Below are 27,489 nucleotides of genomic sequence, written 5' to 3'. Positions count from 1 at the left end.
AGACATATTGGTAAGGTGATTTAGTAACTAATTTATGTGATACGACTTCCTTTTTTTAGAAGCAAGAATTTCAAAGTTCATAAAATGCAAATTTTTTAAATTTTTCATGATATTTGGATGTTTTTCACAAAAAACACACAAAGTAGTGACCAAATTTTGCCAGTAACATAAAGTGCCATATGTTACAAAAAAGCAACCTTTAGAATCACTAACATACGTTAAAGCATCACTGAACTATAAGCGCATAAAGTGAGACAAGTCAGAATTTGAAAAATTAGCTTGGTCATTAAGGCCAAAACAGGTTTTAGAGGCATTTTTTCCCCTTCAGAGCCACATGAGCCCTCGTTTTTTGCAACACCAATTATCATAAAACATACTTCAAAACAGAATTTTATTTTCATTGCATGGTGAAATTGAGAAAAAAAAAAAAACACACTTTTTCATTAGGGGAGGGGGGGGGGGGGGGGGGGGTGTTCTGGTTTACACCATGTGCCCTACGGTTAAACTGACATGTTATCTATATTCCTCACTCCACCGACCTCTCTCCCTTCATGCAGCATTTAAGAGACCCTATTGCCTTAGGAAGGTCCATAGCGGACCGAAACGTTGCACCTGGTCTCAGCTCTTATATTTTCTATGTATGGTCGGAGTAAAATACCGTATATCATTTTGCTAAAAAATAAACTTTTCACTTATTCTTGCAATATCAAGTGCCGTGGTTTTCTCCTATACATCTATATTCCTCAAGTCAAGATTTATAAGGACTTACTGTGTTCTTGGTAAGTCACTAATTTCCTCAATCTTTAACATCTTTGCACTGGGAGCTTCTGGATGAATGGGAGCAGGTTCTTTAGAATTCAAGTCTTCTTTACCTTTTGCGGGTCCTTCAGGTTGTATTAGGACACTTACATTATCAACATTAGAAGATTTAGTCAAAACATCCACTGGAATTAGTAACTCGCCTCCAATCTCTTCAATGTCCATCCTCCTCAAAGGTTTCTAAAATAATAAAATATTTAACATATGGCAGTATACCTATATTTAATATGTACAGACAGGATCTAGGTCAGAGTCAGGTAACTAGAAGTAGTACAATAATGGTTACCCAACCAAACTGCTTTACAAGGTCTGTTCAAAGGGAGTCGGTCAGGAGTTGTATACTGCCTGCACCATGGGCAGAAAAAACACTAACAGACTCCCTTATTACTGACAACAAATTTTAGACTGAGTCATGATAACTAAACAAGTGTGATAACACTATTTTAGGATTTCAGAAAGAAGAATTCTTAGAACGGTAAGAAACACTAAAATATTCTCATATTACGGCTGACTTGCGATGTGTAGAGCTGTACTGTCTATTAGAAAATAATAATTTTAATAGTTAAAGCGACTCTGTACCCACAATCTGACCCCACCCCAAACCACTTGTACCTTCGGATAGCTGCTTTTAATCCATGATCTGTCCTGTGGGACGTTCGGCAGGTAATGCAGTTATTGTCCTAAAAAAATACTTTTAAACTTGAAGTCCGTGCCAAATGGGGGTATCTGTTAGAGACGAGCGAACTGCTCGGACTTTGGGTCCGAAAGCAGTTCGCTCTCTCATCATACCTTTGATCCCTGCCGCATACTTGCGCTCACTGGAATATGCGGCCAGAATATTCCAGAGAATCCCTGTTGAATTCCCTGGAATATCCTGGCCGTATATTCGCGGGAACGCAACTATGCGGCCGGGATCAAAGGCATGCCGAGAGAGCGCCGATGCAGTCGGACCAAAAGTCCGACGATCTGCTCATCTCTAGTATCTGTGCCCTAACTTTGCACCACCCCTCTGTCCCTCTTCATCATTTGGAATGCCAGTGAAACATTTTCTCTTTGCTGAACATTGTACAGGTCCTTAACGATCCAGCCCATGTGCTGGGCTAAATAGGTGGGGAATAGGAGGCAATCTACCTGGAGCATTCCTAATGATGAAGAGGGTGGGGAGAAGGGACGGAGGGGTGGTGCAAAGTTAGGGCACAGATACTCCCGTAGGGCACAGGGCTTTAAGTTTAAAAGTATTTTTTTACCACAATAACTGCATTACCTGCTGAACGGGCCCCAGGACAGATCTTGGATTAAAAGCAGCTATTCGAAAGTACAAGTGGTTTGGGTGGGTCAGATTGTGGGTACAGAGTCGCTTAATCTAAGCTCAGGTCTGTGTTAGTTCATTTTTTACTAGCTTAAAGCGAATGTACCACTTGACTTTTTTCCGATGGCCAGTTTCTTGATATGAAAATAGGACCACTCTGTGCACTGAAGGCGAACCTTGCTCCCCCAGTGTACCAATATCCCTTTCCTTCGGTAACACAGCCAGACATGATCCTGAATGAGGCGCGTCAGCGACAGGAGGACATATCGGTATTCTGGGGGGTGCCGGGCCCACCTGCAGTGGATGGAGCAGCCCTATTTGAATGTAAAGAAACAAGTGCAGATGGCAGGAAGCGGGTGTCAATTTCAAAGATTTGTAAGTAGAGGATCTGAAAGGTCTTCAGCATGGTATTCAGCATTTATCTATAACATGCATTAAGCACTTTTCTATTAAAAGAAAGCATAGCCTTCTTTTGTTCTGATCAACAACCAAAACTGAACATCGAGGAAAGAATGAAAACTGTTTTAGACATAAGCTGTCCGATTTGCCCATAGCAACCAATCACAGCTCAGCTTTCATACCTTAGCTCTTGTGAAATAAAAGTGGTGATTGGTTGCTATAAGTCTCAGTTTTTATTTATTTCCCCATATAATTGGAATCTACCTCTCACAAGGCTTTACTTTCCCTTAGATCATCATAAAATGCATGTATGGAAAAGTGGCTTTATTACCACTAAAGTGCTGCTTTCATTTCTACAAATATCATTTCTGATATATGGTTCAGACATCAAGGTAGGAGATCAAACAGCATCCAGAAAATGTGAAACCTTCAAGCTTTTATTAAATCATCAACAGCATACATGCAATGTTTTAACCAGAATTCGTCTTTGTCAAGCACGTCAAAAGTTTGCATCACACTGATTCAGTCCTGAGACCTGCAGGGAGGGATCTTGAGTTATAGCTTGGAAAAGGTGCAACAGTGCACTCCACACCCCGGCCAGCCACCTGTTATGGGGACACATGGTGGCACATTATAGGGGGGGCTGTAGCTGTCACTGTTATGGGGACACATGGTGGCACATTATAGGGGGGGCTGTAGCTGTCACTGTTATGGGGACACATGGTGGCACATTATAGGGGGGCTGTAGCTGGCACTGTTATAGGGACAATATGACTGGCACATTAAAGGGGGGCTGTAGCTGGCACTGTTATGGGGACACTATGACTGGCACATTATAGGGGGACTGTAGCTGGCATTGTTATGGGGACACTATGACTGGCACATTATAGGGGGACTGTAGCTGGCATTGTTATGAAAGCACATGGTGGCTCATTATAAGGGGGCTGTGAGGAAACTTTGGTAATCGTTATCGGAGAGGGGCCACTCTCCCTCTCCTCACTACACGGCGGCGGGCACTTATCATGGCTGTAGTGTCATACAGATCCTGACCGGGGACACGGACCTTCCCTTCTCTGACACATCTGGCGGGAGGTTAGGGGGTCCCAGCACAGACAGCACATAGGAGACCTCCTCAAACCTGTGCAGTGCTCAGAGCTCAGATGGGGAGATAGTAAAATACTGCAAGTACCGTCCTGGCAAAGTTGAGACCGGTTAACCAATGCCAGAGATGGTATCAGTATTTTTACGGTATATCGCCCAGCCCTAACAGTATCGCATTATGGAGTAAATGAGTGATAAACTACCACTGAAAACATGTAGATTAAAACTTAAACAATTTCATTAGAAATGCATTAAAAACGTGGTCTAAAATATTCTCAATAATCTCAATGTAGGTCAATAAATAAGATAAGATACGGCACTATATAAATAACGTAGTGTGTTTCACAATTTGTGTAATGACACACTATACCCCTGACAAAAATCTCTTGAATAAAGTATGGTGGCACCTATCTGCCACCCCAGTCTCAAATAAATAAAGTAAATGAATGATAAACAGAATAAGTGATAAACATCTCATTTACATATGATGTATAAATGGTACAATTCCGTTAATAAATAAGAACACACACACAGAGATCATCACTAGTAAGATTATGTAAACATTTACTTATTACTAAGTAGGCATGCACTTACAGTTGACCTAAGCTGTGGAGGTTTCTCTATTGCTGTAACAACATGTCTTTTGTGAAGATCGTTATTTTCGTCTGCAGACTGGTGATTTGGATTTACAGTTTTTTCACTAAGTTCCTAGGCAAACATAAAAAGAGGGATACAAATATGTATCAATATTTTTGTATTGATAATATTCTTTAAGTTACTTCCTCTGTTTTTGTTATTGTGATTTTATAGTTCTTACGTATAGCAGATTATCGCTAACAACGGTTACTAAGATTTGATCAGCCCACGAGCAAGCAAATGCTTAATGGTGACACAAACCATACAGTGATTGTTTGTGTGGCCCAAGCCGGAGATGATTAGTTGGGTCTTACAAATACACAGTAAGCAAGCCCCAATCTCACTGATTGGCCCTTGTCTGTGGCCATATGTGGCCAAATATTGTGCTGTGTAAAAGGGCCCTTAGTTTAACCATATGTTAAAACACAAATCACAATGTCACCATGTATTATTCTTGTGATGCTTAGTTATTTCCACAGATAATACAGTGTTCAACACTAATGCACAGCAACCATGTTGTAGTGCATCACTTAACACACCTGAGAAATTTTGGCCAGTTCGGATATTGCTTGCTTGTTTCCAGGTTCAAGCTTTAAAACCATCTCAAAATCTACAAAAAGAAAATAGCATTTTAAATGTGTATTCCCATCTCAACAGTTATGTCACAAACACTGGACAATACACCTATCTTGAGATCCAATGCCCAATTGTGGTGGCCAGAGATGGTCTGGAGGCCAAAAACAGCCACATGGGCTATTTTATACATTTTGGTAGTGCAAACAGCCAGGGCTGTGGAGTCGGTAAGCCACAGCTCCGACTCCAACTCCTGAATTTTATCAGGACCGACTCCCGACTCCGACTCCTTCATAAATGGCCAGTCATATACCAGGGGAGTTATTTATCACACTGGCTCAGCAGCTTCTCCCTAATGTCCTACATGATCCTGGAGCGACTTCTGAGGGAATAAAGGAATACTGTATATAAAGCAGATTCTGCTCTGTGTGTGCAGTGGATGCAGCCAGTCTCCAGCCTCCATGTCCTGAACTACTCACAACTAGACTAGATGGAGCAGGTGATCTTTTCCTGCTTACAATCTTCTATGTTTCTAACTAAATATTCACGATACATAAGAAACACTGCTAACAATGCCATATAGAGGTCAGCCATAGTGATATACAGGGGGTCAGCCATAGTGATATAAAGAGGGGTTACACATAGTGATATAGTGGTCACACAGTGATGTAGAAGGTCACTGTGGGGGCACGCAATAGCACGTACACACACACACAGCCAGCTGCAGCCATAGCATACACACACACCCACACAGCCTGCTGCAGCCATAGCACGCACACACACACAGCCTGCTGCAGCCATAGTGTGCACACACACATACACACAGCCTGCTGCAGCCATATTGCGCGCGCGCACGCGCACGCACACGCACACACACACACACACACACACACCTGCAGCCATTGAACACTGAAGAAAAACACACAATCTTCTCCCAGAGAGAAAACACCACACTGAGGACAGAGGTTACTGCTACACTACTTATGCCTTCTCCTCCTCCTCTATATTACACAGGATATCTTCATATTACACTGCCGCTCATATACAGTAATCCAGCATTCTGGTAGAGAACAGCACAGACCTCCCCCCCACACAATGGACTCTTCCAGCTCAGAAACAAACTGCCAAATAGCGACTGACAACTTTTCCCCGACCACCCTTATCTAATAGGGCCAATGTCCTATTACTGATATATTGCCCGACAACCTTTATGTAATAGTTTATTCTATTCAGTCTATTAGAATGTTGCTCATAATATATATTCATGAGCAAAACTTGTAAAATTCATATCAAAATTCAATTCTACATTTTTTAAAGATTTTTTTAAAGCTGGAGTCGGAACATTTTTTTCCGACTCCAACTACGACTCCAACTCCAGCCAAAACTAGCTCCAACTCTGACCCCACGACTCAGACTCCACAGCCCTGCAAACAGCTTACCAATGCAACTACATTAAATAGACTAGGAGAAAATTAAAAATGAAAATCTAACAAAAAAAAAGCCAAAAAACAACCTTCTATTTTTGTTTAACCTTTATGCCTACATACTTTATTCTAAATATTCCTGACAATAGTATGTAACATCATATACCCAGTTACCCAGTGTGATCAGGCAACCTACAGGGGTCTCTCAAAGACTAAGGGCTGTCTGATCTTCTTGGAAATCCTGGTGAATTCATCTATAAGATTGTAAGGTGGAAGTTTGGTTTAAAACACACAGGGGTAAATTCATTGTCCAGTGCATACAGTGTCAAGGAAAAATATTTGCATAGGGAGAGGCTCTTAATTACAGGACAGATGCATTCTCGGTTATGTACTGTACATACTGGCTGTGCATTAATGGTTTAAAGGCAGTTTATTACAGGCATACTCTGTAAATAAATACTATTCAATTAAATATGAAAAATGTTTATTAGGTCTGATTCCACAATTAATAAGCTCTGTTTGGGGGCTTTTTTTGGGGGGGGTTGTCTGGCTGGTCTGGGGTCTACTGTCCTGTGGAGTGGAGGGGGGGGGGAGAGAGAGGGGGCAGCCGCACTACAAGTGCCACCAGCCCCATCCTAAGCGCTGTGGACGGGGCTGATGGCACTTCTGATAGGGGTAGTTTGGGGGGTTTTAAGTGGTGGGGGTGTTTACTTGGGGGCTGCTGGCACGGGGGCAGCTGCACCACAAGTGCCAGCAGCCCCATCCTATGTGCCGTGGATGGGGCTGCTGGCACTTGTGATAGTTATTCTTACTATGGAATTTCTCCATACACTGCGCCCCTGCTGGACGCTTCATAGGACTTACACCCAGCCCTGCTCTGGTTCGGTTCGTGACGTCACTGGTTTTTAGAAAAATTGAAGTCTGCCAGATCTACTAAATTGAGGGAAATAGCACTTAATATGCATTTCCCATAATTAGTGTATATTAGAGATTTGTCTAACTTTCCATAAGTAATAACATATCAAAAAAATAGTTTTGGCCGGACTTCTCCTTTAAATGATGATTATGTATTATCTGTAAATATTCCGGAATAGGCACATCCCCTTTAGCCAATTTAAAAGGCTTATAAGCAACGCTACCTACGACAACAAGGTTCTGCACACCGGTTTAAGACCAAAGGCTACCCAAATGAGATTGTACAGTCAGCTTTTTGAAGGGGCATTCAATCACACACAAAATGAATGCCTTATTTTTAAAACGGAGTGACATATCATTGGAGAAAAATACCATTAAATATCATAACATCTTGTAATGTTAACTACAACATCAACTTGGGTGTTTTGGGGTGAAAATACTGGTTCATTTTGGTAAACTTTCTTGAGGTCGTATTTCCAAACAGGCCAAGGTTGACATACCTCTAAACAAAGACCCTCAAGAACCTCTTAGCAACTAGTAAACTTTCGGAAGTGAGGAAATCAGGAGAAAAAGCTGTTACAAATGTTTTTTTTTCCCCCTCTGATTTAAAAGGGTGTTTTACATGAAAAGACAGAACTTCTAACTGCTGCTTGAATTAGACATTCCTGCTGAGTGGAATGTCTAAGTCAACAGTGCCGTTGTGGACGGAGCTAAGGGGCGCTAATGCTGCGAGGCCACGCCCACTTAATACAATCTACAGTTGATAAAAGGACACTTTTTACTTGAACAAGCACCATGACGTACGATATAAAATAAGGTATGAAAAACACTAAATTTACCCTTTACACCTGTGTAGAGATGTCAGAATGCACAAAGGGGGTGACTCACTTTAATTCTACTTTCTTTTCATCTCATGCAATTTTATACTCTTCCTGACACACCTGCAACACCACACAGCTTATATAGCTATGCCCAATGCCCCTACCAATAAATATTCCCCCATTGAAACCCTGTGAGGTCTGACATGTTACGCCTAAATTTATGAACAGTTTATCAAAACTACATGACTGCATTATGTTTAATATGCACACACACACACACACACACACACACTCTTCCCCCCCCCCCAAATCTCTTTTTTTGGGTGGTTCTTTAAGATGACTTTCTGCATTTGTCTTGTATAATTTCCTTTTTTAAATCTAAACAGGGAATATCTGTAGCTTAGAAATGCATTTTTTTCACAGAGACTGGAAAAAGCAACCATATATCATATCCCTGTCATGCTGCCTAAACAACAACAGTTCCCAGTGATTCTTGTCTATCCCACTGGTCTTAAAGCGACTCTGTACCCACAATCTGACCCACCCCAAACCACTTGTACCTTCGGATAGCTGCTTTTAATCCAAGATCTGTCCTGCGGTCCGTTCTGCAGGTGATGCAGTTATTGTCCTAAAAAAAATACTTTTAAATTTGAAGCCTGTGCCAAACGGGAGTATCTGTGCCCTAACTTTGCCTCCCCACCCTCTTCAGCATTAGGAATGCCAGTGAAACATTTTCTCTATGCGGAACATTGCACAGGTCCTTAATGATCCAGCCCATGTTCCGGGCTGCCAGAGTGAGAAATAGGAGGCAATCTGCCTGGAGCATTCCTAATGATGAAGAGGATGGGGAGGAGGGACGGAGGGGTGGTGCAAAGTTAGGGCACAGATACTCCCGTTTGGCACAGGCTTCAAATTTAAAAGTAGTTTTTTAGGACAATAACTGCATCACCTGCCGAACGGACCCAGGACAGATCTTGGATTAAAAGCAGGTATCCGAAGGTACAAGTGGTTTAGGGGGGGTCAGATTGTGGGTACAGAGTCATTTTAATTGATAGATCTCTCCCTATACCCAAACAGGGGAAAAAATTATTAATCATGGCTGATGGGCTAGTGAGAAGCCACTGGAGACCAACCCAATGATCTGTAGTTAAGGCAGCATGAAAGTTAGGACAGGTCCCCTTTAAACATTAAAAACAACTTCACCTTCTTTTGCTTCCCTCAATTTCCCAAGCATCATTCTTGCAGTCCCTCTTCTAGCAAAAGCTTTTCCATATGAAGTATCTAAAGCTATTGCATGTGTACAGTCATCTTCCGCTTCTTGGTATCTAAAAGAAACAAAATCTAATTAATTTATTTAGTATATTATTTTTGAGTCTTGTGTTGAAAAACTTTAGTCTTATAAATGAAAAGAGAATATTCTGTTTTAAACTGGAGCAGAGAAGAAAATATTTTTAGCACAAAATGAAAAGAATATTGATTCATAACCATTAACCTTCTTCTGACCTTTTTCCTGTACATTCACATTCTTAAATGTCACTCTGTTTGCACAAAGGTCTCTAAAGGAATTACATAAAGAGACCTCAGCGATAGATGAACAGACTAGTTAGTGGCTGAAAAAGACCTTGGGGGAGATTTAGAAAGCCGTCTTACAGTAGGAATGTCCATTGGGGCCCATACCAACTAATCACAGCTCAGCTTTCAAAAATTCATGACTCTGGTAAAAAATGAAAGCTGAGCTGTGATTGGTTGCTATGGACAGCAAAAAATATTCCTACTGTAAGACTGCTTGATAAATCTTCCCCTTGACCATGAGGTACATTCTCTTTAATTTGACCCAGGGATAGAACAGCGTCGTCACGGGGAAGCCGGTGCCACAGTCCGTTTTTTGAACTGCGGGCCTGTTCCCGTGTATGGCGCCGTTCTATACACGGGCATCGGGCCGGGGCTGAAGCACAGGAGGCGGGCTGGCCCGCCTCCCAGTGGGAGGGGATTCCCTACCCTCTAAAACACGGCTCCATTAGAATCAATGGAGCCGCGTCATAGAGGGGAGGGGGATTGCTCCCACTGTGGGCGGGCCGGCCCGCCTCCTGTGCTACAGCCCTGGCCCGGTGCCTGTGGATAGAATGGCACTGTACATGGGAACCGAGCCGCGGTTCGAAAAACGGACAGTGGCACCGGCTTCTCTGTGACGGCGCCGTTCTATCCCTGGGTCAGATTAAAGAGGATGTACCTAATGCTCTTTAATAAACAGAAGTTGACAGAATCAAACTAACATTTACATTCTATAATACGTGGGCATCTAAAGTGCATTCACGATTATTCTAAGCTTGCCAATGTTTGGACGCCCCATAAAAAATTAATAAAGCTTTGGACAGTGCATTCGGGGGGACAATTTTTCACTGTTCTCGTGATTGGTGGTGGTCCCAACAGCAGTCGAACCTTCAATGTTCAACTTATGTTACAGAAATAATCAATTAAAATGGGGGGGGGAGGGGGATCTGTTTTATTTAGCTCTGTGATCTGTGAAAAACCATCTGTGACTGCATTCGTCTTGAAATCCATGTCTGTTTTTTCTGCGGATCTGTTAAAATTGTATAGTGCTAATTATAATAAAGCAATCAGTGCCTTGATCAGGGTCCGCACTAGATCATGTCCTATTGTTTCAGGGCACGGATTGCAGATCCATAAAAACTTGGATCGTGCAAGTAGCCCAATACAATTAAAGGGTCCAAAAACTGGGCAACTTTGTGGAATGTGTGAAAGTGAAAGTTTTAAAATCTGCTTCCATTTTGCTTATATTTTTATAAAACACCTAAAGGTTAAATAAACTTTTAAAATAGAATTTTGAATACTTTGTGTGTTGATAGTAAAAGATAGGAAGGAAACATTCAGAAGCAGGAACAGTTGTATTTTTTTTTTTATTCTACCTTGAGCTATTTTAAAGAAAAAGGAAAAACAATTCTCCAGACAAACACAGAGAACTCTGAAGAAAAGAATTCCAGGGCAGACAGGGAGTGGTAATAAAGAAAGAAGCTATACTTACCCGTCCCCGTGTCCCTGCAGCCGCAGTGCCACCACGGGCCTCCAGTTTCTCACAGCTTCCAGTGTCATCACACGGCAAGAACTCCCTGCTGAGTGGAATGTCTAAGCCAGGTCATGGCCTCACAGGACTGGGAGCTAAAGGAGGCTGGTGGGGTCAATGAGCAGTGGCGCTGGGCTGCTGAGGGATGGCTAAGTATAGCTTTCTTTTTTTTGTGCCCACCTATATAGAGGCAGAAGCTACATTTATTTACTTTTTTGAAACATGCTTTTACATAGCACTACTAATCAAGCAGCCAGGCTGCACAAACATTTGCGGCATGAATATATTGTAATTGGACATACATCTTCTTTTTAGACACATGTGTGGCCAATAACAGTCATGTTTACGGTGGTACAAAAGATCAAATCAGCCTATAAGCGGGCTTTTGTCTAGGAATGTCCGTTAGTCATTATAGGCCTGCGTAAAAGGGCCTTTGAAGGTATGTCACTAATATGTAGGGCCTATGAGCCCATATGGTAGTTAGATATCTTATCCTATAGTTGAATGGAGTGGCAACATGTATACCCCACTATTGCTTCATTCAGCACCAATTCTTGCAAATGTGAGGGATCCCAGCAATAGGACCCCAGTAGACAAACACTTATGAATTATCCTGACAATATTCTTGCTAATATCCTGCCAACATTTTCATTTCAAAGAGCATATTACATTTAGTTGGAAAGAGTATATAATATTTGGGAGAAAAATTATCCTTACTTCTGAATTTTCAGGTAGGCCATGGCTCGATTTGCTGGTAAGAGTGCATTTGTGCTATCTGCAGCAATTCCTTGCGTGTAGCACTCAATTGCAAGTTCATACTTTCCTTCTTTAAAGTAAGCATTTCCCTGTACCAATAAAAATATAACATAAATTTTAACATTAGCACATTGATGATGTAAGTCTTTCATTAATGTGTATCCCAAAGGTATAATACTGGACTAATATAGGGTCAGTGTGCAGTACATTCGAAGACACTGGACTTGCTGTCAGGCCTGCAGCACACATCCCTGTTGGTTTTGTGGTCTGCAAAACCATGCACCTGTAATGCACAGACAGCACAGTAATGTAATGCATGGGCTTCCAGCAATCACAGACCATAAAACCAACAGAATTTTTAAGAGCCCGTATTGCAAAATATAGTTTGTAGAATAGCATGTCCATTCTTTTTGCGGTCCAGGGTACAGGTACATACACGGAATCCAAGGTCATGTACAGTGACCCATAGAATACTATGGGTCAGATACTGTCTGCAACTGTGGACAGTATGTAGACTGTAAATTACAGCATGTGCAAGGGCCTCTATGCTTGTGAATTTAACTTCTAAGGCTTTGTAAAACTGAATATTATCTTGCTGGAAATAGCAATTAGAATGAATGGATGGACAGTGACCATCAATGCAAACACATATTAACAACAATAATTTAAAGGCTGTTAAACAACTCTCAGATTGTATTATTGGGGGCTAATGTGGGTGGAAAGATAAATCATACAGTTACCCCAAGAAGACAAAACATAATAGAGAAGTCTGCTATCATGGGATGACTCTACAATGTAATCTAATGACAGAGGGCCAGCCACTGAATGGGTAACACTACTAATACCCCAGAGGAGCCAAAGTAAAGAGGGCTAGAGAAGTGAGAATAACCAGCACTAGGTAAGTTTACGTCTCTATCTTACTCTTTAACCCCACCCACCTCCTTTTTCTAGACTTAAAGAGGACATATCATCTACATGAACGTCAGTAAACATTACCCAATCGATGCTGCCTCCTGGTTTTTAGCAATGCTTGTCTCACGATCGTAACGACAACCTCCCCCCACCCACCCTTGCTGATAAGCTGTTCAGAGAAGCACATGCAGTGTATTGCAGCCTAGTCCCATTCAATAATTACATAAGCATAGGTCATCCACCCTATGATGTTGGAAAAAACTCTAATGCACATCTCTTAGAAGTCATCCAAAAACCTGCTAATAATAAAAGTATTGCCCCGAGGGCCCTTCCTCTATCATGGCAGCACACAACTTTCTTATCAACTACAGTGCCACATGAAACAGGCATCCGATCTTGTGATCCAGGAAAATCACGCCACAGGCCACACACATTGATAGTTATGGTTGGGCCCTTCCCTCTTCTTCCTACTGCCTATTAACATGGGCTCTCTTTAACTCCCTACTTCTCCTATTGCTCAGCATCAGGGAGTAAGTGGGTGAGCTCTTTGCTCTTCTTAGTTTTTTCTATAGTTGCTGTGGCATAAGGAGTGCAGTACCACTACTGGAGTCAGTTTTGTGGGAAGGAACAGTTGATGAGACAGATCAGGATGCCCAGAAAGGGCAAGTAACATATAAAATGGAAGAAGCCGATAAACAACAGTTGCACAACCCATGGAAGAGGGGAAATGTGGCTGCTGGAATGGAAGTTATGGAAGGCACAGAAAGGAGAGAACAAAACCTCTATACAAAACCATGACTCCGACCTCTGGAAAGGGTGTACTGTGGCTATTGGAGTGGAAAAGCAGATACAAAGTGCAATGGAGCAGGACATCTTCGCTGGACACAATAGGGGACATTTATCAAGACTGGCATAAAAAAAAGCCCCTCCACCTTTTCCCCAGATTTACTAAGAGGTGTGCGCCTCTTAGAAGAGCCTGCTGGCCCTGGGCCAGGTGCAGGCATTGTGCAATAATCTACACCTGCTCTGTTTCCAGGCTTCAACTTTGATAAATTAGGTGCAGGAGGAGGCCACGCCTTTATCTTCACCTTGCCACGCACCCCCCTTTCCCCCTGCCCTTCAGGTGAGCGGGGGTTACGATTGGCATACACCAGGGAGAAGGCACAGATTCTTGATATAGGGACTAGATGGTAGTATAAAGTACACTGCACATGCAGGATCACCCGCTGGGACACCTGGCACTAATGGTAGGGTTACAAGCACTTAGAGTGCAGAACCATTAATCATGCGATGAGTAAATGGTGATGAAGGACAGCAGGCAGAGCACTAATTGGTTTCCTTAGTGGGTTCTTGCCAACATGGCAGACAGCACTGATAGCCCCCCCTGATCATGTACTTCTACCAAAGTCAATTACTCATATAATGAGACAAATAGGTTACAGGAGAGTTTCAGGAGAGAAAGCTGTTGACTGACAGTTATGTTTTGTTTATGGCAAGTGTTCGACTTTTGGCCCCCTAGTGGTAGCAGTGTATACTCACTTGGCCCATAACTTTAAAAAAAAAAGTGTTTTACAGGGATTTTATCGGAAATCTCTCTTTATAATATAGCACTTGGGAATTTTAGGCCATTTAGAATATAAAATTGCATTTCAAGAAGTTTAAGGAATTAAAAATATGACAAATAAAAACATATATGAAAAAATAAGCAAGTAGTATCCCGCTCACCAGCCCTCTGTAACAGCCCTCTGAGACCTGCACGGCTTGATGCACTTTTACTGGGATGCATTTTGTTATATGCTTGAAAGACAACATAATAAAAATCTAATGGTTTTATAGGACAAGCTGGAGTCATTCCTTTAATGTTTATCAGTAATAAAAACATACCAGATCTTTCTGTACAATAGCTTTTTGTTTCAGTTGTTGGGCTTCTATGTGTTTTTTTTCTTCTTCATCTACTTCCAAAACTTTCTCCTGAATGTTTTCCCTAATGTCTTCTTTTTCCTGTAATGTACTACTGGATGACTGTAGTTCCTAAAATACATATAAATAGCTGATTACAGAAAAAGATGATATAATCTGGCATTGTCACTAAACACAGAACATATTATAGTAATTATCAGCAGAGTAACACGTTTACCTAAAATAAATGTGTATATGCATGTGTTAATGTATGTGCAGACACTGAATATAATATCTAACATTTATGATGACTTTGTGGTAAATCTAGCAGTAATACAACTGAAATGAATCCTCAGTGATTGCACAGTGCAACCACACTCTTTCTGTTTTATATTACTGTCAGAGCAGAAGGGCACATATGTTTCCCTCTGCTTGGGTGTGCTCACTAAATGTTGAGGTGCACTTTAACACACAGCCAGAACTGCATGATAAAAACTGTACGCAGTTTTACTGCATATTGATGTGGCTTTGCAGTTTTAATGAGATTTGTGCTAGCTGCAGAACCATGATAAAACTGATTTAGGGCTGTGCAGGACATTTCTTGGCCACACAGCAATACACAACAGGAAACACAGTAGAACAATTCCAGCATTTACCATTGCTCGATAGCAGACTTCACTTTATTGAATGCAGATCATATTGCAGATCAAACAATGGTAGTGCTGGAATTGTTCTACTGTGTTTCCTATGACTGCGCTTATCAGGGTGCAGTCTGTCAGCTTTTGTCATAAATTCCACATAGACTCTTAACAAGTGCAGAATACAAAGAATATCTGGATCCTACCTACCCAGAGGTTTTTTTTAAAGCCTAGGCTTGGAAGAGGCATGTCTGTTTAGTGTAGGGTCCAATCTAATGAGGTGGTTTTGGGCTAGCAGGTTCAGACAATCTGATCAATCTGTGTGCAAATAACCTCTGATTTCTGATTACATTAAACATTAGTTGGAATGAATTTAAAATAATCCACATACTCAGTCTTAGGGTTCCTTCACACAGGCTGATCATCATTAATGAGAATTCCTAGAAATGCTTCCTTACACAATAATCGTTCTGTGTAAAGAACCCAAAGATTGGCAGATGAACGAGCATCGTCTGATTAAAGGTTTTGTGTATGAGCACCAACTGATCAGCTCTTGTTTGCCGTCTACCATCAGGTCCTATAAAAGGGCTCTTAGTGTATAACTTAGAGATTGTAGAGTGCAGCTGTTTTTTATGTACCACAGAATACAGAGAATTGAGGATAGTAAAAAAAAAATTACCAGGGCTATTTTCTTTAGCTCATTGGTGGCTTCAAAATTGTTTGGCTCTATTTCCAGGACCTTTTCATAATCTAGGCAGAAAATAGAACAATTGGTTGAATAAAATAACACTATTACAAAAATGTCATTTCTATTAGCACATTTGAAGAAGCCAGTTATATCAGGGACAGCTCCCGAAAGCACATCTTTGAATAGTAGAGACCTATCCTGTACAATACAGCCATGGAAACAGAATACATTTGTATTTTCCCTAGAAAGAAAAAAACAATTGGAAATACAGCTCTAGCACATTTTAATCATGTCGCTGCCATATAAGAAAACATAAAACATGGTATGCTCACCTCTCTGCGATCCCCCAGTGTCCCATGCGGTCACTGATGTCCCCTGCTGTCTGTAGCTGCTGTTACCTCCGAGACAAGCTTGTCTCAGGAGTGACAGCCCATTCAGCCAATCACTGGCCGCTGCGCTGTCCTGTCTCAGTGATTGGCTGGGCGGGCTGTCACTCTCGGAAGTAATGTAAGCTACTGACAACAGGAGACACCAACGACATTGGGACACTTGGGGTTCTCACAGAGGTAACGATAACAGGTTTGTTATGCTTTCTTATATGGCAGCAACATGTTAAAAACGTGATAACGTGATAACCCCTCAGGTAACCAATGCTTTCACCTAAAACTAGTGTCCACTTTTGCAGTGCTCTGAAATTCTTGCACAAAGCACAGTGCTCTGAACATGTTATTCTACAAAGCATAAAAAATAAAAATATACTTTTCCATAGGAAGTTAACCCTTTAAGGACATGGCCCATTTTCGTTTTTACGTTTTCGGTTTTTCCTCCTTGTGTTTAAAAGGTCATAGCACTTGCATTTTTCCACCTAAAAACCCCCATGACCCCTTATTTTTTGCGTCACTAATTGTACTTTGCAATTACAGGCTGAATTTTTGCATAAAGTACACTGCGAAACCAGAAAAAAATTCGAAGTGTGGTGAAATTGAAAAAAAAAACGCATTTCTTTTATTTGGGGGAAATGTGTTTTTACGCCATTCACCCTGGGGTAAAACTGACTTGTTATGCATGTTCCTCAAGTCGTTACGATTAAAACGATATATAACATGTATAACTTATATTGTATCTGATGGCCTGTAAAAAATTCAAACCGTTGTTAACCAATATACGTTCCTTAAAATCGCTCCATTCCCAGGCTTATAGCGCTTTTATCCTTTGGTCTATGGGGCTGTGCGAGGTGTCATTTTTTGCGCCATGATGTGATCTTTCTATCGGTACCTTGATTGCCCATATACGTCTTTTTGATCGCTTTTTATTACATTTTTTCTGGATTTGATGCGACCAAAAATGCGCAATTTTGCACTTTGGGATTTTTTTGCGCTGACGCCGTTTACCGTACGAGATCAGGAATGTGATTAATTAATAGTTCGGGCGATTACGCACGCGGCGATAGCAAACATGTTTATTTATTTATTTATTTGTTTACTTTTATTTAAAACCTGGGAAAAGGGGGGTGATTCAGACTTTTATTAGGGGAGGGGGCTTTTTACTATTAACAACACTTTTTTTTTTTTTTTTACACATATACTAGAAGCCCCCATGGGGGACTTCTAGTATATACACTTGGATCTCTCATTGAGATCTCTGCAGCATAGATATGCTGCAGAGATCCATGAGATCGGCACTCGTTTGCTTTCGGCTGCTGCAGCCGGAAGTAAACGAGTGCCGAGCCGAGGACGGCGCCATCTTGGACGCGTCCCCGGCCGGCATCAGTAACGGAGATCGCTCCTCCGGGACAAGGTCCCGGAGGAGCGATCTCCCCCACTAGACACCAGGGAAACGTTGCCTCCGGTAATCGGAGGCAGCTGTCAACTTTGACAGCTGCCTCCGATTAGCTAATTAGCGGGCACGGCGATCAGACCGTGCCCGCTAATAGCGGCGGTCCCGGGCTACACGCGGCACCCGGGATCGCGGCACTTCAAAGCGGGGCCGCCGCGCGGCCCCGCTTTGAAGTGCAAGTGAGGACATAGGACGTACCGGTACGTCCTATGTCCTTAAGAGGTTAAAGTGTCACTGTCGTGAATTTTTTTTTTTGCAGAAATCAATAGTCCAGGCGATTTTAAGAAACTTTGTAATTGGGTTTATTAGCTGAAAAATGCATTTTTATCATGAAAAAGCAGTTTGAAGCTCTCCCCCCTGTCTTCATTGTTCTCCTATGGAGAGAGCTAAAGAAAAGACCAAAACAGGACAACAAAGAGTTAATCTACAAATCCCTCACGGGATATCTCCTGTGACAGTCACCAGTGACCTGTCTGAGCTCGGATTACAGCTGTCACCCAGCTCTGTGCCTGTAATCCTCTGTTATCTGCTTTCTGCTGCCGGCTAACTCCCTCCTTCCTCCTCCCCCCTCCCCTCTCCCTAGAACAGACAGAGTACGTCTCCTGCAACAAGTCACAATTTTCTGATTTTTCAGAGTGGATGAAAAAGAGGAAGGAGGGGGGGGAACTGGGAAAAGGCTTTTTACATGCAGATAATGGCAGATTTGGCTAATAAACCCAATTACAAAGTTTCTTAAAATCGCCTGGACTATTGATTTCTGCAAAAAAAATAAAAATACGACAGTGACTCTAAGTTTTACATATCCTTAAAAGGCAACAGGTCCAGCTTTCCAACAGTCAGCACAGTATTAATCACTGGCCCCATTATAAGCTATTCTGTCACATACAACTCAGCAAGAACAAATGGCATATGATAAAAAATACAGTATCCTGCAGACGTTACTGCACAAAAAATGCTATTCTCCATTTTTCCCCAGTATTAAATCTATTGGATGACAGCTCAAAAACAAGTACTGCTGATTTTGTCATTTTTGTACAAAAACATCTTTTGTGTAAGAGAACAACCTTCCTTTGCTCCTTGGAAATTCTTTAATGCTACACGACAGGCTCCTCTGCGTGCATACGCTTTCCAGTAATTGCGGTTTAAAGCAATAGCCAGATTGCAGTCTGATTCAGCAACAGAATACCTATAAAATATGGAGGGAAACATTTTTCACTTTTGTAAAATCATGAATCAGTTTGGCTAGGAAAAACACCACCATGACAAAACACTTACTTCTTTAACCTAAAGAAAGCTGAAGCTCGATTTGTAGGCAAGACCACATTATAGGGATCGGCATTCATGCCCTTTGTGTAGCACTGCACAGCTTCATCAAATTTCCCAGCTTTAAAATGATTATTTCCCTGAAGTAAAAATGAATATTTATTATTTAAGACATGATTCTATCTGAATGCAAACTTTTAATTTTTTGTTATTTAAATAAACCACTACAATATTTTTATGCTGTAAATTAGTACTGTAACTCACTACTTTTTGCAATCTGTTATTACAGATGAAAAAATAGATTGAAAAATGGATACATCTGTGTGCATCAATTATTTATTTTTTTTCCATTGACTTTCATTATAAAAGTTAAAAAAAAAAAAAAGATCAAAAAGGCATCAGTTTTTTTTTTAACATACACAAGAAGTTGACCGAATGTTTGTGTATGTTAACCCTTAGAGGACCCGGCCAATTTCAATTTTTGCGTTTTCGTTTTTCCCTCCTTGTGCTTAAAAGGCCATAGCACTTGCATTTTTTCACGTAGAAACCCACATAAGCCCTTATTTTTTGCGCCACTAATTGTACTTTGCAATGACAGGCTGAATTTTTTCATAAAGGACACTGCGAAACCAGAAAAAAATTCAATGTGTGGTGAAAATGAAACAAAAAACGCATTTCTTTAATTTGGGGGATTTTTGTTTTTACGCTGTTCGGTAAAACTGACTTGTTATATATGTTTCTCAAGTCGTTACAATTACAACGATATATAACATGTATAACTTTCATTGTATCTGATGGCCTGTAAAAAATTCAAACCATTGTTGACAAATATATGTTCCTTAAAATCGCTCTATTCCCAGGCTTATAGCGCTTTTATCCTTTGGTCTATGGGGCTGTGTGAGGTGTAATTTTTTGCGCCATGATGTGTTCTTTCTATTAACACCTTGATACCTCATATGCGACTCACCTTGATACCTCATATGCGACTTTTTGATCGCTTTTTATTACAATTTTTCTGGATTTGATGTGACCAAAAATGCGCAATTTTGCACTTTGGGATTTTTTTGCGCTTACGCAGTTTACCTGCGAGATCAGTAATGTGATTAATAGTTTGGGCGATTATGCATGCGGCAATAACAAACATGTTTGTTTATTTATTTATTTGTTTTTAATTTATAACATGGGAAAAGGGGGGTGATTTAGACTTTTATTAGGGGAGGGGGCTTTTTATTGATAATTTTTTTTTTTTTTTACACTTATACCAGAAGCCCCCCTGGTGACTTCTAGTATAAGTACTCTGATCTCTCATTGAGATCTATGCTGCATAGATATGCAGCATAGATCGATGAGATAGGCACATTGATTGCTTCTGGCTGCTGCAGCCGGAAGCAATCGAGTGCCGAGTCGGGATCAGCGCCATTACGGCGCTGACCCCGGTAGGAGTAAGAACATCCCGGAGGATGTCCCGGAGGAGCGATACACCCCACTAGACACCAGTGATGGCTGCATTCAAGTAATCGGATGCAGCTGTCAACTTTGACAGCTGCATCCGATTACTTTATAAGCGGGCACGGCGATTGTACCGTGCCCTCTAATAGCCGCGGTCCCGGGCTTCAAGCGCCACCCGGGACCGCGGCTGTTCAGAGCGCGGCCCCGCTCTGAACACATGGAGGCGGCCCTGAATGTACGGGTACGTCCAGGGTCGCCTAAGGGTTAAAATAAATGCATGTTTTAATTTTTTAGATTTTTTTTAAATGGAAGACAATGGAAAAATTGATCAAAACAGATGCACACAAATGTATAAATTTTTTATCTGTTTTTCTTGGAGATATCCAAGTACAGCGCTGAGGTACCTTCATAGACATCGAATGGAGAAGCAATGCATATGACCGAGCGCCTCTCTATTCAGATGGGATATTTATGATCCCTGAGGGTCTCAGCCACTAACCACCTTGTACAGCAGCTCTACTTAAGGCAACAACTTAAACTTCACTTTGGCCAAGGAACAGAGCAGAAGTCTAAATGCTAGACCATGTTCACACAAGCAAAAAACACTCTGATTTTCATGCAGAATCTGTCTCAATGCCCACATTAAAATCCATGTGGGTTTGCCCTAAAAACCATCCCCTATTAATCAATAGGAAACGTGGTGGAAACTTTAAGTGCAGTTTTTGTTAGGGCAAACACAAAATTATAGTGAATTTCATTATTCAAAATATGCAAAAGAAAGGCCTGTGGAGCCTCATCAAAGAGTCTCGAAACACACGACTAGCCAGATATCCCTCCGGAAAGGACCCAGCCAAGGGGTGGCTCCTGTAAGGAAACTACCAAAACCACCATATTAAGTGGCCCTATAAGTCAATGTAATGACAAGGAAAAAAACCAAGGCCAGGTATCCATCCCATTCGGGGTGGAGCCACCCCTTGGCTGGGTCCTTCCCGGAGGGATATCTGGCTAGTCCTGTGTTTCGAGACTCTTTGATGAGGCTTCAGAGGCTTTTCTTTTGCATATTTATGTTTCCCAGGGGGCAATGCACCTAGCACTTCACTTCTTTGAGCGCTTTTACTAGCAGCCGGCAGTATTGTCGTTTGGCTGGTCTCCCTGAGATCAGCGATCTGTTTCTCTTATTATTCAAAATAGGCCACAGCTTCGGATCCAAATCCTGCACCGTCCCCAGCCCCTCCCCCCCAACAGTATGCGAGAATGCACAGCCGACAGGGAGCAGAAAGAGAGATGCCGGGGACCCGGAGAAGCCAAAGAGGCAAAGCCTCTACAGATTGGTGTGGAGGCAGGAACCAGACTTGGCAGAGGCTCCAGAAGCGGAGGCTGACACTGCAGGGATTACGGTAAGCAGGGCATTACTATGGTTTCCCTGGTCTCATACTTCCATTAAATGATCCTGGGAGAGGTGAAAAACCCACCTCCCATCAACTGCTCCCAAAGGACAGAAAACAGGAACTGGTGTTGGAGGAGCGTTAGATTGTTTTATGATACAGGGATCATGTTTTCTGTCAATGGGAGAAGGAAGTGGACCTCAAAATATACAAAATTGCGAAGTGTACCTTTTCCTTTTCTGCCAAGGCCTTTTCTGTATCAATTCTAATGCCATCTTCATCCCCAGAGTCAGACTCAGCAGACATTGATTCATTTGTGTTGTCCTCTTTATCAAGCTCTTGTAAAGCTTTATCCTAAACCACAGAAGGCATATGTATATATTATACATTTAGATTTCAAAACCTTGCATGCATATAATGATTTAAATGGATAGTTAAGCAAAGAAAAAATTCTTTAAAATCAACTGGTGCAAGAAAGTGCCAGAGATTTGTAATTTACTTCTATTAAAAATCTCAAGTCTTTCAGTACTTATCAGCTGCTGTATGTCCTGCAGGAAGTAGTGTATTTTTTCCAGTGTGGAGACCAGGGGAGGTTTTCTATGGGGATTTGCTACTGATCTGGACAGTTTCTGACACAGACAGAGGTGGCCGCAGAGAGCACTGTGTCATATTGGAAGATTATTTAATAGAAGTAAATTACAAATCTCTTGCACCAGTTGAAAACATTTCTTGCTGAACTACCCCTTTAATTTCAGATCTGTCCATCACCAAGAGAGCATGTAACATATTAATAATATACCAAAATACAAATAAATGACTGCAGTACTATTAAAGGGGTATTACCGACTTATCGATTTATCCAAGGCTTCCACTAAAGCACTGGGGAGCAAAATCTACCAACACTCCATTCATTTATCTATTGCAACACCAAATAGAACTGCTGCATTCAGAAATCCCATTCTCAATAATGCATGGGGTCCAGCGGATGGACCACCTGCGATGAGACACATCTCCAATTCTGTGGATAAGGAATAAATGTTGAATGATGGAAAACCCCATGAAAAGAAGTTATCCCACAATGGCAAACCTTTCTAAAAGTTCTCTGTTGCTGAACTGACACGGCTGCGTCAATACAGGATGACGGAGCCTTAACTGTTCAAGAGCTCATGGCATCATAATAAATTATGAAGTCGGGAGTTCTGTAAGAGTTCCAGAGTTCAGTTTGTGATATACAGTCAGCTTCCAGTAAATTCCTAGTAGACACTCAAACAAAGAAATGTAGGACTGCCAGGCAGAGTCTGCTGGAGTGCAAGTCCCTCTTAGGCTATGTTCCTAACGTCTTTTTTGACTGTTTCATGTCCATCTTTTTGGACAGACGTCAATTTGGTGCCAAAATTCAGGTGTATTATGCAGTAAACAGACGTAATTCAAATAATATCCAGTCTTTTGGCCCCCAAAATGACAGCCATACAAAAAGGCAGCTGTAAAACGGCCAAGAAAAGATTACAGTGGTAGCTTTGCATTTTGGGTCATTGTGTGAGTGGCTTCCCACTCCAAGGATAAGGAGACTTTTGTTACCTTTGATATATATACAGTAATACTTGCATGGAGTAGAAAATGCATTTATTCTATAGTACAAAGAGTCAAACAGGCTTTCCTGAACTCTGGAAATACATCAAGCTGTAAAATTTCCTTCCTCCCCCCTTGCAGGTAATAATCAAGCAGTGAGAGGGGGCGGAGACATTCCAGCTATTCAGGAGCTTGGAAAAGCCTCTTTACACTAGAAATAAAAACATTTCTTTACATCTTGGAAGCATAGCTGGATATATGAAAGATAACATGTGTCTCCATGACTTAACAGCATCTATCAGTGTCAGCAGTTTAGAAAATGAATAACAGCGGACAGGTTCCCCTAAAGAGGTTATCCAGCCTGTAAAAACTGATGGCCTACTGAAAGGGAATAGCCAATAATATTAGGTCAGTGGTGGTCCAAACCCCCTGCATTCTACCCCTATTAGCTATTTGAAGGGGCAGCAAAAAAAAGTTTAAATGTACTAATCCACTTTTCAAATGTGTAAAGAAAAATGTAAACCAACAAGTACTGCATGTATTACAGTGACATACCACATCAAGCTGGTCCCAGTAGCTGTAGTCATGTAATTTTCTTTTGGGGTTTTTGTTCTCTTCATTTTTCTTAGCTTCTGTAGACACTTTACTTCTGCTCTTTTTCTTCTTTCTATAGTCTTTATTTCTAATTGGTGGCAGTACCTGAATAAAATGTATTTACATAACAAGATATGACAAAAACAAATCATGGTCACAGCGGATGGCTCAGTTACTTAGGCCCCCTGCACATAGAGAAAAACAGGCGGAATTCTGCCAGCCTCCGTGTCATAATGACACTCTATGGGAGGCTCACGTGCCTCCTCTCTCCGCGCTAAAGAATGAACATGACCATTCTTCAGTGCGGAGAGATGCTGAGAGAGGAGGTACGCGAGATTCCCATAGACTGTCATTATGACACGGAGGCTGGCAGAATTCCGCCTGTTTTTCTCTATGTGCACAGAGCCTTAGTGTGGAGAGGAGAGAAAAAAAAAAAAAGACTTTTCTATACCCTTACTGGCAATTGGAGAGATCCCAAGATACACATTTAGCCCTGTTACTACCATAAACCCTCAGATGTATGCCATAAAAGCTCCAGTAATGCACATAAATGTCTATAGGCTTCCACTACAGAAAGAGGCTAAAAGAGGTCCTTTTGGCACTAAATTGGTTGGTATAATATAAAAGAAAGTATATGCAATAATGTAGTAGACTGTGCGATTCCATATACCTATATCCAGTTAGAAAGTGTATATATTTAGCGGAAGCAATAACAGCCCATGGGTGCACAGTATGGCATCTGTTATGTGGTCAAGTGAGCCTGCAGGAACATGAAAAAGTGATGGTTCTTCAAAGAACGTCAGTAAGCCAGTGGGCCCTAAGAAGCTGCCAATGCACATTATACTACCAGAATGACCAGGCAAAGAAGAGTTGTCCCCTGCATGGCACTAGCAGATTGTTCACCACTAGTTTGTACATCTGTAATGGGGTTGGCTAAAATAAAAGGCTGCAAGTAGCATGGCATTCCTCTGCCTGACTAATGCACCATAATATGTCCTGGTAGCAGGAACAATTCTGAGCACAAATTTATTTACTGTACGCTAGGTGACTACTAGGGGAACTATTCAATACATTATAGGTATCGGTCCATTCGAACCCAGGCATGGGGCTTTTAATTACCGGTGGCTGAAGAAGTTGGATGCAGCCCTAGAGAGCCCTGGAAAACATGGATATAGCCTTTAGCTGTATACATGTTTCCAGGCAGTCTTAGGGCTGCATCCAACTTCTTTAGCCACCAGTGATTAAATGCTGCACGCCTGGGTTCGGACAGATCGGAGCATGCTCGAGTTGTGCCCATCTCTACCTACTGGAAAAACTACAGAATTTTTACAGGGCATGTATCCATGGAGGTTTTAAAATGTTGCCCTAGTCTTTCAATTCTGCTGCTATAATGTGACTAGGTATGTTGCGCTTTCCAATGAGACCCCTGATAGGTATTAGAAATAAAATTCAGTTTAAAGGGGTTGTCCAGCGAAAAACTTTTTCTTTCAAATCAACTGGTGCCAGAAAGTTATATAGATTTTTAATTTACTTCTATTAAAAAATCTCAAGTCTTCCCATACTTATAAGCTACTAAATGTCCTGCAGGAAATGTTTTATTTTCAGTCTGACACAGTGCTCTCTGCTGACATCTCAGGCTGAGACAGGAACTCTGTCTCAGGTTTTCTATGAATCCCCATAGAAAACCTCTCTTGCTCTGGACAGTTCCTGTCTTGGCCAGAGATGTCAGCAGAGAGCACTGTGTCAGACTGAAAATGAAAGAAAAAGTTTTTCGCTGGACAACCCCTTTAAACAGATTTTTAAATAGAAGTAAATAAAAAAATCTATATAACTTTCTGACACCAGTTGATTTGAAAGAAAAAGATTTTCGCTGGACAAACCCTTTAAGAAAAGGTGACTTTAGGAATGTCTTAGGAGAAAAGAGTGCATGGTTTGGGTTTTGGTACAACAAAGACTGCTGCATGTCATGTACTAGAGAAACTCCTACCTCTGCATCTGTGGCTGTCTGGTTACTCAGCTTGGCATCTTTTTGTTTTATATCCTTTTCCCAGCTTTCCAGCTCTCTCATAAAGTCCTGCAGTTCCTCTGCATTCTGCTTCATTTGTAACTGCAATTCCAATGCTTTGTTTGGAGAAGACATGGTGGAGATGTGCCTTAAAAATAAACATGTATGCACGTTATCCACACCCATATCTTCCACCTGACAGAACTGTCTAGAATCCAAAATTATCTGACTACATAGGATATTTAGTTCAGTTATTACAAGGAATCATTTAGGACTATCATATCATCCATACTGTGTTAGCAAGGACATTAGAAGAGAAGGATTTAGGGGTAGAGACAGTATTATTTGTGCCTGCTAGGAGGACAGTGTAATAATCCTCATCTCTATAGATCTCTAAATAAGCTACCAATCAGGGAGGCTGAGCAGTCATCAAATCCATTATAGAACAAATATGTGTGACAGGAGCAATATAATCATCACTAACCCTAATGGGGAACGCATTGAGAGCACAGGAACACATGGAATTTCCAAGGGGGTCACCATGAGATCATACTGAAGGAAAATATATATATACGGGGGGAGGGTCTGAGAAGTTCCTGAATTTGTCCCCTTCCAGTTGGAATTGAAAAATTTATTTGGTATGCTATGAAAGCTTGATATCTTTTTATGTAATGCTGTAAGTATCAGATGTTTACCTTTCTTACAACTATTTTCAGGTAGTACTTGAGATGGCAGAAGCAAAAGCAAATTTTTGTCTGTGGAGTTACGGTCATCATTAAGTTTTTGGTTCTCTGGGAAAAGTCTGCAAAGGACAATCACACTAGCAGAAGAGTGTCCTTCCTACAGAACTGTCAAAACCAGAGCTTCTCATTTCAAGATTGCACATTCCACCATTGGAGATAAGCCCCACAGCGGGCGCCCCCCAAATTTAACAGATCCAGCAACAAGCTTGTGCATTTCAATTAAAACTGCAATAGGGCCAAGTCAGGAACATTTCAGCCCCCCCCCCCCCCCCCCCCCCCCCCCCCCCCCCCCCTTCATCATAAATTGGGTGACTAGCTCCATAACAAAAAAACAATAAAAAAAACATAAAACATACAGAAAGACTGAACAAATTAATTCTTTACAGTTTGGAGGAAAGGATTAAAAGGGGTGAAATTATTTTAAATATGTTATACTAAATTCTTAATTGCCCAGAATACAGAACTATGTGCACCGCATCATCAGGCCCTGGACAACCCCTCACCGTCTATAGAGATCAGAACACACAAAGCCTGGCATGCCAATTCTCCAGCCACTTGGAAGCTCCAGTCCTCCAGCTTCACCTAGAAGCCCAGGACACATGCATGTCACTTACCTTCAGCCCCGTACTCAGTCGCTCTCTACTATCACTTCCCATTCACTCACTCCCGGCAT

The 27,489-nt window shown here is 41.5% G+C and overlaps 1 protein-coding gene across 3 annotated transcripts in view; it reads right to left on the bottom strand.

Annotated features, from left to right (window-relative positions):
• The window catches only part of RPAP3 (RNA polymerase II associated protein 3), a 52,925-nt gene that overhangs the window by 9,544 nt on the left and 15,892 nt on the right, over positions 1-27,489 (bottom strand). For 2 of the 3 annotated variants that reach the window (XM_069975837.1, XM_069975858.1), the window contains exons 2-13: positions 26,056-26,221; positions 24,030-24,173; positions 22,134-22,259; positions 19,084-19,211; positions 18,873-18,994; positions 15,964-16,034; positions 14,632-14,778; positions 11,797-11,924; positions 9,201-9,322; positions 4,804-4,874; positions 4,223-4,336; positions 770-999 (exon numbers count right to left, since the gene is read on the bottom strand). In XM_069975837.1, coding sequence (XP_069831938.1) covers positions 770-999; positions 4,223-4,336; positions 4,804-4,874; positions 9,201-9,322; positions 11,797-11,924; positions 14,632-14,778; positions 15,964-16,034; positions 18,873-18,994; positions 19,084-19,211; positions 22,134-22,259; positions 24,030-24,173; positions 26,056-26,221 — 1,569 coding nt within the window. Of the gene's footprint in view, positions 1-769; positions 1,000-4,222; positions 4,337-4,803; positions 4,875-9,200; positions 9,323-11,796; positions 11,925-14,631; positions 14,779-15,963; positions 16,035-18,872; positions 18,995-19,083; positions 19,212-22,133; positions 22,260-24,029; positions 24,174-26,055; positions 26,222-27,319; positions 27,408-27,489 lie in introns of those variants that run through there. The other variant, XM_069975849.1, reaches the window with a different exon arrangement.

Source organism: Dendropsophus ebraccatus, chromosome 1, assembly GCF_027789765.1.
Source record: "Dendropsophus ebraccatus isolate aDenEbr1 chromosome 1, aDenEbr1.pat, whole genome shotgun sequence".
Lineage (NCBI taxonomy): Eukaryota > Metazoa > Chordata > Amphibia > Anura > Hylidae > Dendropsophus > Dendropsophus ebraccatus.
The sequence above is the reverse complement of the archived record's forward strand: the minus strand, read 5'-3'. Positions and strand labels throughout refer to the sequence as shown.